This window comes from Peromyscus leucopus, chromosome 20 (assembly GCF_004664715.2).
Source record: "Peromyscus leucopus breed LL Stock chromosome 20, UCI_PerLeu_2.1, whole genome shotgun sequence".
Classification (NCBI taxonomy): Eukaryota; Metazoa; Chordata; class Mammalia; order Rodentia; family Cricetidae; genus Peromyscus; species Peromyscus leucopus.
Genome location: NC_051080.1, coordinates 11,933,360 through 11,950,864, shown reverse-complemented (window position 1 = coordinate 11,950,864; position 17,505 = coordinate 11,933,360). Strand labels below are relative to the sequence as shown.

At 39.6% G+C, this 17,505-nt stretch overlaps 1 protein-coding gene across 3 annotated transcripts in view; it reads left to right on the top strand.

Annotated features, from left to right (window-relative positions):
* Nucleotides 1-17,505, top strand: part of Cntn1 (contactin 1) — a 315,808-nt gene that overhangs the window by 259,973 nt on the left and 38,330 nt on the right. For all 3 annotated transcript variants that reach the window (XM_028869263.2, XM_037197418.1, XM_028869261.2), the window contains exons 18-20: nucleotides 1,441-1,511; nucleotides 3,271-3,505; nucleotides 8,423-8,526. In XM_028869263.2, the coding sequence (XP_028725096.1) occupies nucleotides 1,441-1,511; nucleotides 3,271-3,505; nucleotides 8,423-8,526 (410 nt within the window). The remainder of the gene's footprint in view (nucleotides 1-1,440; nucleotides 1,512-3,270; nucleotides 3,506-8,422; nucleotides 8,527-17,505) is intronic.

The following is a 17,505-nucleotide window of genomic DNA, read 5'->3' as shown; positions in this document are numbered from 1 at the left end:
GAGTCACAGCTCTTTGTCAGACTCTGATGCCCCCTGAGTGTTACCTTGCTAGAGGTACGTTTTGTGATGGGTGTGACTAGGTCCCTATTGTGAAGAGATTTAGTCATGGAAGCACTAACACTTCATCACCTTAGGGTGTGAGCAGATCTGGGGTGACAGCTAACATGAGCCAGTGCATTTGTGAGGGGAAGTCTGTTTCTTGTGGAGCACTGAACTTGGCCCACATTGCTGGGAGTGTAGGGACAGGCGTGTGTAGTTAGAAGCCAAGTCCATGTATTCAGCAGAAGACAGTACCTGCCCTGGAGGGATTGCAAGGAGAGACAAAAGCCAAAAAGGCACTAGGCTGGGCAGATGAGAGCAGTGTGGCTTTAAAAAGAGTGAGAAAACGTGATTTCTGTGTAGATGTAACCAGCCATCTTATTAAAATAAGAAACACAGAACCAATGTAAAAGAGAAAGCCGAGAGGTCAGAGCTCAGAGCTAAAATCTTACCTCCTACAGTGCTCCCAGCTTCCCCGAAAGAGAGCTACTGCCTGTGTGTCTGTCTTTAAATTGTCTTTCTGTTTTGCCTTCACATTGGTTGTAAACCCAAACACATGACTGCCTCATCACTGCCTGTAAGTACTGCCCTCCAGGTCTTAAAGGCATATGTCTCCAATGCTGGCTGTATCCCTGAACAAACAGAGATCTACCTAGCTCTTCTACCAAGTGCTGGGATTAAAGGCGCGCGCCGCCGCCGCCGCCGCCATGCTCTTGCTATGGCTCTAATAGCTCTGACCCCCAGGAAACTTTATTTATTAACATACAATGAAAATCACATTTCAGTACAAATAAAATACCACATTTCTGGGGCTAAAAGGAAACATGGAGGATTGTTGAAATTTGATTATGGGGTCAAGTACAAAACAGCTGTATATGAGTTCTTCCATGCACATCTGTGTGTGAGTTCCTCCATGCACATCTGTGAGTTCTTCCAGGCACATCTGTGTGTGAATTTTTCCAGGCACAGCTGTGAGTGAGTTCTTCCAGGCACAGCTGTGAGCGAGTTCTTCCAGGCACAGCTGTGTGTGATTTCCTCCATGCACATCTGTGAGTTCTTCCATGTACATCTGTGAGTGAGTTCTTCCATGCAGAACTGTGTGTGAGTTCTTCTGTGTCCATTCATGACAGGAGAGGTATGCTAGCCTGGGAATTAAGAAGAGTACATAAAGGACAGTTCTCCGGTATAGAAACTACATGGTGTAGTCTCCACCAGACACAGAGACCCAAGGATGATGTGAGAGGATGGATATACACCTCTGCTAGTGTGGCTGAGCAGCTCCTCCTGCTTCTGACTTTGCTCAGTGGATGAAGAATGCATGATTTCTGTGGTAAATAAGAACTTCATTACAAGAAAAAAATCTTAGCTTCTATTTACTTTTTGTAATTTTACTTGTTTCAGCACCAAATGTGGCTCCCTCAGATGTAGGAGGTGGGGGTGGAAGCAACCGAGAGCTGACAATAACGTGGGCGGTAAGTATTAACACACTTCATGGAGGGGATGTATTGTCTATTTTTAATTGCAAACCCATTTTTTATCGAAATAAATTGAAAATAAAAAAGGAATACTCAACTCAAGTAAAAAAATAAACACTTTTTCCCCCATAAATGCACATCAGTTTTCACGTCTTCCTGTGCTTAGGAAGCAGTTCCTGTGCCAAACAAGACACTGGCTGCTCAGGGATGTGTTGCCCTAGAAAACATCCAACTATTTGATTGCATAGGGATTGTGAGAACAACTGCCCACTGACCTATTATAAGTCATGTAACCTTTTGCCTGGATATTTATACACCAAAGATTATGTTCACAAATGACACCAAATCCATTTCTAAACAGAACACTGGCTCTCACTCAAGCCTACTTTAATCCATCTTAATCTGTCCTAGCAGTCACCCAAAGGGTTTGACACTAAGAGCCAAACATTTCATTTAGTTTTCATAACTCAAAGGAAAATTCTGTGTCTGACTCTAGATTTTCAAAGCAGGAGATACTGGGACAGGGGAAGGTATGACAGCCACAAATTGTCTGAATTAAACTTCTGGCACCTTTGCAGACACACTCTTCACAACCCACTCATTCTGTAGTTTTAGCATTCAACTGTTGGAGATAATAAAGGACACAACAGGGTGTCAACAATGGCAAGAAAATTTCCAGGCTTTATCTTTATTCCTTTCATGAATTAAACTGATTTATCCAAGAAACAGATGTATAGCAGAAAGTGACTTAACTCTCCTATATGGCCATTTAAATCAGATCTTCTTCAAGTGAGATTTAGGGGAAAAAATTTTGCTAGTTTGAAAATGTGTTTGTGTGTGTGTGTGTGTGTGTGTGTGTGTGTGTGTGTGTGTGTGTTTTAGAGTCAATATTATATCCCAAAGTGCAAAAATTTATAAAAATTAGACCTTCAAAAGTGCAAATAGAAGGCATTAGAACTACCTTTAACTCAGGGCTGTCTGTACCATCCCAAACCTTCTTGCAAATGACAGTTGTCTTCCTGAGAAACCCTGAGTAAGTTCCAGGAAATGAAGCATTGGTGCAATGTTCAGGAAGCAGGTGCCCAAAGCCAGCCCCTTGCACATGGGAGTGGCCCCGCTCTTCCTCCAAGGGACCTGCACTCCTGCTCCTCCTAAAAATCACTTTCTGATAATAACCAAGATAGTCTGGAATCTGGGCTCCTATTATGACCTTTAGATTCTGCAGTTCAGACATTGATCCTGTATCTTTTCAGCCCTGCTCTAGGTTCTAAGGATGAAAAAGAAAGCAAATTCACCAACTCCTTTCTTTGTACAACTGATTTTCCAGGAGTTCAGTAGCAGTGGATAAAGAACTTAAGTGTGTATAATTGACCACAACAATATGAAAGGAGAAAAAAAAAATAAAGCCAGAAGGTGGCTGCAGATTCTTAGAATGACAGATTCCATGGGCTGAGAAAATACTGTATGGGAAGCAGTACTCCTCCCACGGTGAGGGAGGGAAGAATTAGTTGGGAGTGGATAGGATAGAGGTTACTGGCACAGAGATGTTCAATGAACAGCAAGGACACCACTCTGGGAATGGGATCATCTCATGGATGAGGATACTTGGGTGCTCTGGCATTTTCACAACCGTCATTCATTTATGAAGTAAATACCTTTTTGCCAAGAGCGTGCTTCTCTGTGTGACTGTATTCTCATAAGGCTCTTCCCTCTGCCCTGTATCCCAAAGCTGTTTGTTATTTGAATTTTTCTTTAGCCTTTGTCAAGAGAATACCATTATGGTAACAATTTTGGTTACATAGTGGCGTTTAAGCCATTTGATGGAGAAGAGTGGAAGAAAGTGACAGTAACTAACCCAGACACTGGCCGCTATGTCCACAAAGACGAAACCATGACCCCTTCCACTGCGTTTCAAGTGAAAGTGAAGGCATTCAACAACAAAGGAGATGGACCCTATAGCCTCATCGCTGTCATCAACTCAGCACAGGACGGTAGGTGGATGAGAGACCTGCCTGGTGTCATGGAGGGGAAAACTATAATCCCTGGAGGGATTTAGTGTGTTTTCCTTTAGGCATTGTATGTGAAGATCTTCTTATATTACTGGGTGCTCAGTAAGCAAGTATTCTCCTAAGCCAGTTTTAAATGTCGGCCTTTCCATGTAAATAACAGAAATGCTGCTATAAATGTTTCAAGTCCTTTTCATTCTTCTGATTCTGTCCTTGTAAATTAGGAAACTGCTCTTAAAACAGTTGGCTGATGAAATCTTGTCCTATTCTCATGATTATAATTTTGAGTCCTCAATTCTCCATTCTTGAATAACTTTGTAGAATATATGTTTTCCTGTGTGCTTTGAAAAAATATTTTGTTACTTTATGTATGTGGTTATTTTGCCTACACGTAGTGGGCTTCAGGTCCCCTGGAAATGTAGTTACAGATGGTTGTAAGCCATCAAGTGTGATTAGAACCTGGGTACTTTGGAAGGCCAGTGAGTGCTCATGATTACTGAGCCATCTCTCCAGCCCATGAGTCTATATAGTTTCAAACTCCACTACTAGATAAGAAACCCTGAATTGGTTATCCAATACCAAGTGTTGAGTCCAAAAATCACATACATATGCAAGTAACAACAACAACAAAAAACTCAGCAGGTTATGTTTATATAGTTTATACACTTATATAGTTATATATAGTTTATATAATAACAATTAAAGTTCAATAACAACAATTTGGGAAGTAGAAATTATGAATCTGAGAGAGAGCAAGGGGGTACATTTGAATGGTTGAGGGAAGAAGGAAAGAAGGAAATGATGTAATTTTTGTATTAGTTAAAAAAATACTATGTGTAGTATTTGTAAAATTGCCTGGAATTTTATCTTGAATGTTATCTAATGGCAGCATTTATGTACATTTTGTTATTACAATTAAATATTGAAGTGTGTGTGGTGTACCTGAGTGTTGATATGTGGGCATATTGGTATATACATGTGCAGGTCATGGGGAACCTTACTACCTTGTTTTTTGTTTTTGTTTTTCCTTTTGAGACAGGGTCTTTTCCCTGCTCTGAAAACTCAGAGTTGGCTGGGCTGGCTGGCCAAGAGCCCCAGGGGTGTATCTGCCTCTGCCTCCCAGCTCAGGAGTCACAGGCATGTACCACAGTACTTAGCATTTTGCTTTTCTTAATGCAGTGTGGAGTTCAAGCTAGGGTTTTCATGCTTGCAGGGCGAGCTCTTATCTCGCTGAGCTACCTCCCCCAGCCAGTTGAAATTTTTCTTTGAAAGAGAAAATCTGTCCCAGGAAGGCCTGTTCTTTTCTGAAGAGAGATGGAGAAGTGGATCTGGGGGAGAGAGGAGGTGTGTGGAGGAATTGAGAGGGGAGAAGGGAGGAAAAATGTGATCAGGATGTAATGTATGATAGAAGAAAATTTAGACAAATTTCTGAACGGTCTTACTAGATAAGAAACACAGAGCCAAACATAGGGGTGAAAGCTTTAGAAATCAGGGAAATAGTGATAGCCACCAACCATACCTTTCCAGCTCTGCAGCTACCAAAAGGAGGTACTGACTCCAACCTGCACCTTTATTGCCTTGCTGTTCTACATTCTCATTGGCTGTTAGCCCAGCTACCTCATTTTCTTGTCACTGCCTGTCTGTGCAGACCTCCAGGTCTCTATGGTTGATACTGGGATTAAAGGCGTGTGTCACCACACTTGGCTCTGTTCCCTAGTGTGTCCTTGAACACACAGAGACCCTGCCAGGCAAGTGATCTGATTAAGGGCATGTGCTACCATTGCCTGACTTCTATGTTTACTTAAAAATGGCTGGCCTTTTCCCCCTTGATCTCCAGGCATGCTTTATTTTTTAACATACAAATAAAATATCACCACATTTCAGCACAAATATCACTACCTTTCCCCTTTTTGTCTAATATAAAAATAATAAAAAAGTTATACTTAATATAAGAAAAACTATATACAATAAAGTACAGTAAGTAAATACAATATATACAAGCAATAAATGCATCAATGTCAAGTCCATTTGTATTTGACAAATTCAGAGAAAATATTTTATTACCTATTTTATTTTGGTGAGTCCAAATTGTACCAAATTCACCACAATAAAAATAAATCAATTAAAAGAAGAGAAAAATATTTCTTATAAGCCATTTGAGAATAGGGCAGTGATACTCTCATGACTCTTTGTTTTCTGGGACTGTTCAGTTAACTAAGCATACTTGTTGAGGACTTTTTGTGTACATGCGAACAGCACACAATTTTAGGTTAAACACAATTAGATTGCTGTCTGTGATTCCCCCATTTAAACGGCTAAGCTATTTACTACACACTTATTTAAGAATATGAGGCAGAGCTGGAGAAGGTTCAGGTGGCAAAGCACTTACTGTGCAAGCGTGAGGACCTTAGATTAGATTCCAAGACACAGAAAAAAAAATGAGGAGCTATATTGTGTCTGTGACCTCAATGCCGGAGAGGTAGAGACAACTGGATCCATGATGCTCACTGGCCAGCCAGGTGAGCCAAATAAGTGGGCTCTGGGTCCACTGACCTTGTCTAAACAGAAGATGGAGAAACAGTTGAGGATGATATCTGAGGATAATCCTCTTACCTACACACACACACACACACACACACACACACACACACACACACACGTGTATATGCACCTACACACACACAACACAAAAGACATGACAGGGCCAGGGAGAAGGCTTTCCTGCCCAGGGGCTTCCTGGAAGGACCAGACTTCAGATCTCCAGCACTCATCTGAGAAAAAAAAAGTCTTAATGGCTCCTGCTTATAGTTTCAGTGCTAAGACAGAGTTTGATGGTCAGCTACCCCTGTCTAATCAGTGAGAAATCACGTTCCCAAAAATAAGGTTGAAAAATACAGGAGAAGATATCTGTCATTGAACTCTGGCATCTATACATACACACACACACACACACACACACACACACACACACACACACACACACACCCCTACCTCCTTATTCATATGTACTCTGTGAATAATTGATGGATGGAAAAGAAAATGGAGATTTTATGCTTTCTGTCCTAATAAAATACTCTCAGCTAGGGTTCTCTTGGTGCACACAGGAGTAACACTAAAAAAAGAATTCAAAAAACTGCAGTATTGTGCAGTTCTCTTTTGTTCTTTCAGAGAAAAGGATCCAATGTCCTGGCCTGGCTGATTTACAAATTGTATTGTTGTTTTGAAACAAGATCTCATTTACGGTGCAACCCAGGCTAGCCTTAAACTCTCAGAAATCCTCCTGCCTCAGCCTTCTGAAATCACAAGTATGTGCCACCAGGCTGGCAACATATGACTCAAAAATAAATGTAGCACTGACTCTTAGAAGTCAATGGGAATTCTTAACATATATTCTGTATTAGTTTCCATATTTCTAAGAAAATTTATTGTATTTCAAATTATCTTATGTTTAAAACAAAGGTTATTTTATATATAAAATATTACTTTAAAATACAGACATTAAGGTAGTCAGCTGAGTAATTTGTCTCAACTAAACTAACTATGTATCTCCAGAGAATAAAAGTAAAAAATCATTTCAATCCAAAACCAGACAACAAGCACTCCCAGGGGTATAGTTTATTCCCATTATGTGTTGTCTTCTTGGGGCTGTAAACAGGACTTCATCTCATGTGGGAGGTTGTCAGAGTCCAGATCCAACCTGTTGGAGGGCTCTTGGGGGAGAGGAGAGAGGAATGATTCTCTGACCCTGAGTAAGGTTTCACTAGAGAGCCTTTGTGAATCCCCACAATCTGACAGAGAAAATACAGGTTATAATGATTTCAATTATCTTTCCATCCTGTCTTGATTTTGTTCTACTGTTTTGTTTGATGCTAAAGTCGGTGTTTAGGCAAAGGCCATGCTTCTTGTGTATTCAGTCATGGCTGTTTGTATTAGTCACATTTCTTTCTTGACTATTTCACGAGCCTCATAAAACCTGCCTGTGCTGCAACTTGTGTAAGTTATCAGTCTTTCTTCTGCTAAGATGTCAGTGATGGCACTACTTGTTTACTTTGACTGGGAGAGATAGCTGCTCACACGTGGGACATGTCTTAACATTAAATAGGATTATGTCTTTTTAATGAAAGATAATAAAAATTGATGACCCCTGCTTCAAGGATTCCATGGGTCTTTGTGTAAATTTCACCAGGGATGTAAATTTTTTTTGAGGGGGAGAAACCTTTGATACATATTTGACTGGATGCCCAGTTGGAAGATTAGGCATGGAAAAGCTGTCCAGAGCCCAAGAAATGGGGATGTCACAACTTGTTTCAAGGATCTTGAACTGTTTTATAATTTTAGCTTAAATATGAGAGGGAAATTTTATTAATAGTTCTCTTTACTAGTAATTTATATTAATAGCAATAAGAAAATTTTCATGAATGCCTCTCTATACTAATTACTAATTTCCCCATTTTTTGGAAAGTAAAACTGTTGAATTATGTAATTAAATTCAATTTGTATCAAAAGGCTATATGGAAAGGCCAGTTGGGAGTGTTTCTAAAAGTACAGTAACTGATTATGGACATCCTGAGACCTCTGAAGTTTCCTGTTTTGTTAAAGATGTGTGTGTGTTTGTGTGTGTATATGTATATAGGCATGTGTGTGTGTCTGTGTATGTGTGCACATGTGTAAACATCCATGAATGTGAATATGTGTGTATACTTATCACCACTGACCACAGTTAAAATAAAAACAATAGAAACAGATAAATAGGAAGATTATTAAAACTTATTTATAAAATGTTATTCTATTTTATTCATATACAAAAGAACTTTACTTGAACTTTTGTGTAAACTTGAAAATTTTATTTGAATTTTTTACATAAACTTCTGGCTGAAAAGTAACACTCTTACCCAATTTCAGCTCCCAGCGAAGCCCCCACAGAAGTAGGAGTGAAAGTCCTATCATCTTCAGAGATATCTGTTCATTGGAAGCATGTTTTAGAGAAAATCGTGGAAAGCTATCAGGTGAGTTGTTTGTTTCGGTAAAAAAAAGTGTGTTTATTCATAAATATGTAAGGGAAAGATTTTATAATAAGCTTAGTGTTTCAATGTCTGGTGTCTCAATGGTTAATTTGGTATTAACACCCTATTCTCTTCTGTTTAGTGGTCTGGATATCTATATGCATGCTATAAGAGATAAGAGAGAGATTGCCTCAATCTGATCATTACACATCATATCTATGTGTGCACTGAACATCATGGACCCAATAAACACATACAGATATTATCTCTCATTTAAACAATTGCGTAATAGCTAGGTGTGGTCTTGCATACCCTTAATCTTAGTACTCAGGAGGCAGATGCAGGCAGAACTCTGAGCTGAGGCCAGCCTGGTCTACAAAGATAGTTCCAGGACAGCTAGGGCTACACAGAGAAATCCTGTCTTGAAAAACAACAAACAACAACAACAAAACAAATTGAATAACACAAAGGTTTCTATCTGGCTTGTCTAGGAGAGACACAGAGACCTCTGTGCACTCAATGATTAGGCTAAAATAAAAGCTTAGATAGTAATGCTCATCCTGTCTCCCTCACATTGGTCAAACCCAATGCTTCCATGTACTGGGCAAGTAGTCTACCACTAAGTCATACATGAACCTTACAGGTCACATTCTTGTAAGATACACAGTCTCATAAAATGCTGGCAACCCTTGAGATTTCAAACAGCATTTTGGTAATTCCTATCAGCATTTTAAAAGTAATATCTTCTTTTATTTACTAGTTCCCATTATTAATGCTACATTAAAAGACCATTATAAATATATTAAATATATGCCTCATAATATTCAAGAAAGATATTTGCCTTTTTCTTGGTTAGTCAGAAGATGAGCATGCTCCATCCATTCTAATATTATTTCCAGGCACAGGGACCAAGTGACCACACATAGGCTGAATCTCTCTAAGTAACTGTAGTGTGAACCCTCTGAAACTGTGAGCCAAGACCACTCATTCCTTGAGTTGTTATTATCATATATTCCATCAGCAAACTCAGCTGAGAACAGTTCTGTGAATATGGTAGACATTTACCATGTATTTCTTAAGTATTGTATTAGTTAACTTTCTTATGACATTGGCAAAATGCCAGACAAAGGCTACTTAAAGAAGGGAGGGTTCACTTTCAGTAATAGTTTGAGGATCCTGTCCATAATGGAAGGGAAGTCATGGAAGCATGAGCTGGTGGCAGTTCATCACACAACCTGGTGGTAGCTTCTACTATTAAGAAGCAGCTTGGTACACTTTCTCCTTTGTGTTTATTTTGAGACCCCAGTCCATGGACTCATACTACCCATGTTTATTTTTATTTTTATTTACTTCCTTTACATCCCATTCACAGTTTTCCCAACCTCCACTCCTTCTAGAGCCCCCTCCCTTCTCCCCCATATCTACCCTCCCTCTGTTTCCTCTTCAGAAAAGATCAGGTCTCCAAGAGACAATAGCCAGACTGGACAAAGCAACATAAAATAAGGTGAAAACCCTCAAATAGGGGCTGGACAGAGCAACCCAATAGAATGCAAAGAATCTCAAGAGCAGGCAAAATGGTCAGAGATGCACCCACTCCCACTGCTAGGACTCTCATAAGAACATCAAGATAGCAGCCATAACAATGCAGATGACCTGGTTGCACTCCATGCAGACCCCGTGTTTGTCATTTCAGTCTCTGTGAGCCCATGTGATCCCTGCCTAGTTGATTCATTAGGCCATGTTCTGGTGTCCTCCATCCCCTCTGACCCCTACAGTCTTTCCTTCCCCTCTTCCATGGGTTTTCCTGATCTCCTAGAGGAGGGACCCAATAGAGCCCTTCAATTTAGACTCTTTCTTCACATAATGTCTGGCTATGAGCTTGTACTCACCTGCTCCCATCTGCTTCTGGAGGAAACCTCTCTGATAATGACTGGACAAGGCACTAATCTGTGAGTATAGCAGAATATCATAGGAATCGTTTCACTGATTTTCTTTTTTTTCCAATCATGTTTGATTCTACCCTACATCTCTAGGCTATCCAGTCTCAGGTTCCTGGTCATCCAGGCAGTGTAGGGTTACTGCCTCCCTCTTGTGTCATGGGCCTCAAATTAAACCAAACATTTGTAGGCCACTCCCACATGCTCTGTGCCATTGCCCAGCAAATCCTGCAGGCAGAACAAACCATAGGTGGATGGTTTTGTGGCTGGGTTGGTGTCTAGGTTTCTCCTTCTGTAACCTGCAGAGTACCTTCTACAGCCAAAAAGACTGATGCTAGGCCAGAAGGTTGTCCTTTGAAAATTGACAGTGAGGCCCCATTGCCGAGGATAACTACCATTCAGCTCTTTGAATGAAGAGAGGTTGAGCTGATGTGGGCTTGGAGCCTTCACATTCTAGTACTACCCCCATTTAAGATGGGTCTTCCTACCTCTTAACCCAAAGTAGAAAATTCTTCATAGATATACCGAGATTTATTTCCATTGTGATTCTAATTCCTGATCAATTAACAGTCACCAACAATCATCACAAGTTCTGATAGTAATAATAAGGTTCTGTTCAATGAAGTGTTATATATTGGTTCTCTGGAGGCCCGAGTTCTGAGGTCTGGCCACAAAAGGAACCAAAGCCTTTAAGCAGAAAAAGACAGACTAACAAGAAGGAATTGTTGCACCACAGGTCAGGATTTGGGTAGATCTCCAGGTGTTTTTGCAAGGGTTCAGATTAAGGAGGCTGTAAATGACAAGAGCAGACTAAAAGTACCCAGTATTTACAAATTAGCACTCTGAATCACATTGAACAGGTGGGAAAGCAGCATCAAGGAAAGACTCACCAGATGCTGTAAACCTCTGTCAATAAGCCTTGTGCCTTCGGGAAAGCACATTGGTATTTAATGATTAAAACAAAAATTAAATTTTGGACTACAAGTTTTTTTTCCGTCTTTTATATTATTTTTCTCTATCCAATAAAATAAAAATATATAATCTATCTCACTGAGTCAATGCATTAATGTGCTTTTTTCCTCTATTAAGAACATGCTTGTTAGAGGGCTGGGGGGGACGGCTCAGTGGTTAGGAGCAGTGGCTTTGCTCTTCTAGGAGGACCTGGTATCCTTTCCCAGCACCTGCATGTTGGCTCAGAATGGTTTGTAACTCCAATTCCAGAGGATCTGATGCCCTGTGCTGGCCTCTCTTGGTAGGAGGCATGCATATGTTCCAAATACATATATGAGGGCAAAGTACCCTATACATAGAACAAAAAATGTAAAAAAGAACATGATATATAATTATATAGTAACTTTGTCATATATATTTCAACCAACATGGTAAAAAAAAAAAAAAAAAAAAAAGATGTGGAAAGCTATACAGTGATGTCAGTCATTCAGACAACAATCAGAAAATAGGCTTTTTGCCTGAGAATGTATTACAACTAAGTATTCATAAAAGGCAAATGGGTTTTTTTCCAGAAGATAAATTGAAGAGCAGAGCCTTGTACCCTGTCATAGCTTAGTCTCCCAGAATTCTGGCGCTTTGGAGCATGACATTATACAAAGTTATGAACTCTGTGCAAAGTCAACATGGCTCCACATACCATCTCTGTCCCTCAGCAAGCTTGGGGAGAATGTACACAAACATTCTCAGCTTCCTCATGTCTAAAAGTTGAGGAAGTCACACTTGCCTCATCAGATCATGGAAAGGAACTTAACCCACATGTGGACTTTTCCCTGCTCTGTGTCATGGGCCTTTAGAAGTGACTGTGACAATGGTGATGGTGATGATGATGAGGAGGAGGAGGAGGAGGAAGAAGAAGAGGAGGAAGAAAGGAGAAGGAGGGGGACTAAGATATTCATAGATCCAAGGATGAAAGCGGATTTTGAGTCTCTATTGAATACATAATAAAGTTCATCCACTGAATTCACACACCACGTCTGACTGATAATTTACATAGTCAGGTTTTAATCTGGACTTTGTCCTGAGAACAAACAATTTACAATGCTTGAAGTAAATCTTAGAATTAATCTTTCTATTTGTTCTTTAAAAGCTTCTCACTCAGAACCTTGACTATCAAAAAGACAAGAATAAAAGCTTAAAAGAAAAAAGGAATTGGCACTTACTTCCCCTGTAAGAAAATATTCCTGTGAATCTATGGGGTGAGGCAGACCGACTATGATAGGATTATTGTTTTGATTTTAAAATATGTGAGAAGCCTATGCATTTCATGACATAGATGGTCATGAAAAACAGCCCCTTCCCTTTCCTAAAATACCTGATAAATCTGAGTTATAACAAAAACATCACATTAAAAATATGAAATAAAATACAGTGGTGTGTGGAGGTATTGTGTTCCCCAAAATATTGCGCACCCTAATAAACTTATCTGGGGTCAGAGAACAGAACAGCCACTAGATAAAGAGGCTAGAAAACGGTGGTACTCACGCCTTTAATCCTAGCATTCCAGAGGCAGAAATCCATCTGTGTCTCTGTGAGTTTAAAGCCACACTGGAAACAGCCAGGCATGGCAACAGGAGCCTTTAATCCCAGGAAGTGATGCCAGAAAGGTATTTAAAGCATGTTGATGAGGAACTAGAAGCTTTTGGCTCCTTAAGCTTTCAGGCTTTTGAGCAGCAGTTCAGCTGAGATCCATTTGGATGAGGCCTCAGAGGCTTCCAATCTGAGGAAACAGGATCAGCTGAGGAATTGGCGAGGTGAGGAACCCGTGGCTTTGTTCTGCTTCTCTGATCTTCCAGCGTTCACCCAATACCTGGCTTCAGGTTTGTTCTTATTAATAAGATCATTTAAGATTCGTGCTACAGTGGTGAGAAAATCCTACATCTTTCATAATTAGGCCCAATTCAAGATTAACTTCTTGATACATCAAATAAGCACTACAGGTAGATGAATCTAAAAATTAATCTCTCTCTCTCTGTCTCTCTCTCTCTCTCTCTCTCTCTCTCTGTGTGTGTGTGTGTGTGTGTGTGTGTGTGTGTGTGTTCTCTCTCTCTCTCTCTCTCTGTGTGTGTGTGTGTTCTCTCTCTGTGTGTGTGTGTGTGTGTGTGTGCGATTTTAAAATGTATCTTGGAAAGTTTAAAAGTCATTTCCACTCTTCTTGATGAAAGAGTTTCCCACTTCCAGTCTTAACCTACAGTTTTCCTATGATGTGAAGTTATTCTTATCAGTGGTGTTTTGACAACATTGAGCTCCTACTCAGGAGTTCACAAAAGACTTAGTCTGTTCACTCAATGGAAGAACATTTGCTAAAATAATTTAATGAAAATAAGCCAAATAGGCTATGATTGCAACACTCTTGTGAGCAGAGTTACTATGAATACAGTCATCATAGGGGATTTGTAATGCAGAGGCCATAGGAGGTTACAGGGGAAACTTAGCTGTGTGTGTCGCAGTCTTCAGAGAGGGCTCAACTGTCTTCTTTTGGAGAAGGCATCTGTCTTAGCATCTCTAACACAGAGAAATGGGGAAAGGTGAATTTTTAATTTTTTTAACTTATTTTAACGTTGCTCTAGGGAATGGTTGGGAAGAAATGACTAAGTTATCATTAGATGCAGAGGTGTTCAATGTTAATGGCAGCTACTTTGAACAGCCAGCAGTCCACCCTAGAGACTTTTAAACTTGGTATCTGCGGTTCAGAGTGGCTCTGGTTTGGAGAAAAGGTCAATCAATCCTCCACTCATCATGCCACTGCCAGCACCTCTGTGAGTTTCACACCAGACAAGCTGAATGTGGAGGCATTGCTGTTGGCAGAGGCAGAAAGACAAGATGTTTTATATTCACTAGAAACTGTCTGCAGCCTGCTCAGCATAGGTTGATGTTTGCACCAAAGGCCAGAATAAAAAGAATATTAAGATTTCTTTATTTTCATCTTCTGTGTATGAGTGTTTTGCCTGTATGTGTGTATGTGCACCGCTTGTGGGAAGTGCCCACTGAGTCAGAACAGGGTACCATACCACCCTGAAAATAAAGTTACAGGCTATTATAAACCACCATGTGGATGTTGGGAGCTGAACTCAGGTCCTCTGCAAGCTCAACCAGTGATCTTAATCCCTGGTCTATCTCTCTAGCCCAATGAAAGGGGATTTTTGAAGAGCTCCCAATAGGTTTACCAACACAGATTTTAATGACTGACATTGTTGATTGTCATAGAATGGTCTAGTGCTTGCATTAGTCTAGCATCTGGATAATTCACAGTTGTATCTTTTGCTGAGACTGAGGTTTTCTGTGTTTGTCTGTTACATTTTTATTTAAAGTACCATACTCAGTTTTGCCTAGAGTATTAAATCTTTATTAGAGGACTAGTCACAGGAAATAGGGTATGTCTTGCATAAACCTCCCAATTTTAGGAAAAAATTAATTCAGAAATATGATATGAAACAAACAGATAGCAAATAGTAAAGTAGGTCAAAGTTTTTTTTTTTTTTTAAAAGATCTAGAATGCTGAGCACATCATAACCCAAAGTGTTACATTTGCTCCAATTGACACTGCAGGCTGTGCCCCTTATACTGAATCATTTTCTCATGGATCAGTTTAATGTTTAACACACATAAGCTTGATTGAAAGATCAAGAAGCCCAAGTCTATCCTCTATTTGGAAATGAATTCTAACTTCACAATTAACAGCTAATTCAGATGAAAATGTTAATGTCATATTTTGAAAAAATGTTTATTATATTCTTTGACAATTTTGAATTTGGGGCATTTTCACTCCCATTACGGTCTCTTATACCCACCCCTGGTACTTTGATATATTTTCTTTTGGCCCACTGAAATTAATTAAGTTCATTGATAGGAGTGTGAGTGGTGGTGGGGTGGGTGTTTACTAGAACATAAGAACCTTACTAGTTGGTATATCAATGAGGAAAAGTAATTTCCTCCCATACCAAATAACTGCCCTTAGACTGTCAGTGAGATATGAGGACTCCTGACTCTTGTCCATGGGATAATGCCACATTTTGCATTCATATACCTACTTCTGCTCATTTTAGAACTCTACTAAAACATAAGTCATGACTAAACATATTTAAAGAAAGGCTAACTATGCAAGGAAGCTATCTGTGTTAATTTGTGAAATATTGATTTCATAGGAACAAAGCCATACAAGTTACATTTTAAAACAAAGACACTAGGTACTCCTTTAAATGATCTTTTTGATCCCAAGTTATAAGATCATCACTTCTGTTGGTTCTAAATGTTAATTAAAAACTGTAACTCTATAGGCCTTTGGAGAGTTGGATAAACAAAAGAATGCATCTTTTTAGGATATAACTTCAAAGATTAAATTAAAAAATGCAGTTATGTCCTTTTATCTGACATCCCAAATGTTGCATGGAATTTTGAATAAAAAATTTGTGTAATTAGTCCTCGTTTTATCACATGAATTTTATAGAAATCTTATTATATTGTTTTAATCTATGTCTTAGTTAGGGTTACTATTGCTGTGATGAAACATCATGACTAAAAACAAGTTGGGAATGAAAGGATTTATTGTGTCTTTGATTCTGCATCACAGTTCATTATTGAAGACACTCAATGAGGGAACTCAAACAGGGCAGGAACCTGGAGGCAGGAGATGATGCAGAGGCCGTGAAGGAGAGAGCAGACTGAATTCCCATGTCTTGCTCAGTCTGCTTTCCTATAGAACCCAGGAGTACCAGCCCACAGTGGGCTGGGCTCTTCTACATTAATCACTAATTAAGAAAATGCCCTATAGGCTTGCCTATATCCTGATCTTATGGAGGCATTTTTGAAATTGTTGCTCACTCCTCTCAGATGGCTCTAACTTGTGTCAAGTTAACATAAATTATTCGGCATGGTCTATAAACTCCTCTTTGAAGTGGATATAAGCACTACTATGAAATAATCCTTTAAGACATTGTTATTCAATACATATAAATGTCAAGACTCAGGAACCTTAAAGTCCTTGGTTTTGAAGGCTGTATGCCAGGATGCATTCTACCCTTCTATGTTTGTTTAGAAGGTATTTTATGTGGATGATCCTAATGAAGTGTCTGGAATTTCTCAGAATGTAAATATTCATTGTATTTCTCCTCTGGTTAACAAGAAAAATGCCTTGTGCATTGTCTAGTTCAAAGTCCCACATAGATGATGGCCTGAGTTTTATCCTCAGAACCAGTGTGACAAAAATAGCCAGTTGTAGATGGCCACGTACAACTGGAGTCTTCCTAAGAGTTTCTTGCCCTGTCCAGAAGTCTGAAACACACCTGTCAACAGAAATCAGCTGGTGGTGCATTTTCACTTGTTCTGTCTTGAGATGATAGAAATGCCAGTGGTTCCATCAAAACCATTAAAAAATATGATAGTGACATCATCAAAATGATCATTAAAAGGAAAGTAAAATAACACAGAAGAAGCCAATAAATAATGAGCAATTATCCTGCATTTGGAAAACCACACATCTGACATGTAAAGCTTACAATGTACCAAGTGTGTGGTGGTACTTTATTTGTGCTGAAATGTGAATTAATAAATAAAGTTTGCCTGGAGATCAGAGGAAATAGCAAGCCATTTTAAGTAAACAAAGAAGTCAGGCAGCAGTAGCACACGCCCTTAATCCTATCACTTAGCAGGCAGGGTCTCTGTATGTTCAATGCCACACTAGGGAACACAGCCAAGCATGGTAACGCATGCCTTTAATCCTAGTACCAACCATAGAGACCTGGGGGTCTGTACAGACAGACAGAAAGTGACAGAGCTGTGTAGGAAGAGGAAGTGAGGCAGCTGAGCTAAGAGAGCCAATGAGGCGGCAGAGCAGCAAGGTAATAAAGGCATGGGTAGACAGGAAGTAACTCGCATTTGGAAGCAGCTGAGTTGGTGAGGTAAGGTTGGCTATGGCTTTGCTATTTCCCTGATCTTTCTCTAGGGCTTTCACCCCTATATTTGGCTCCATGTTTTTTATTTAATAAGACCATTTAGAAATTCATCTACACAAGTGGACTTGGCTCACTGTATTCCAATG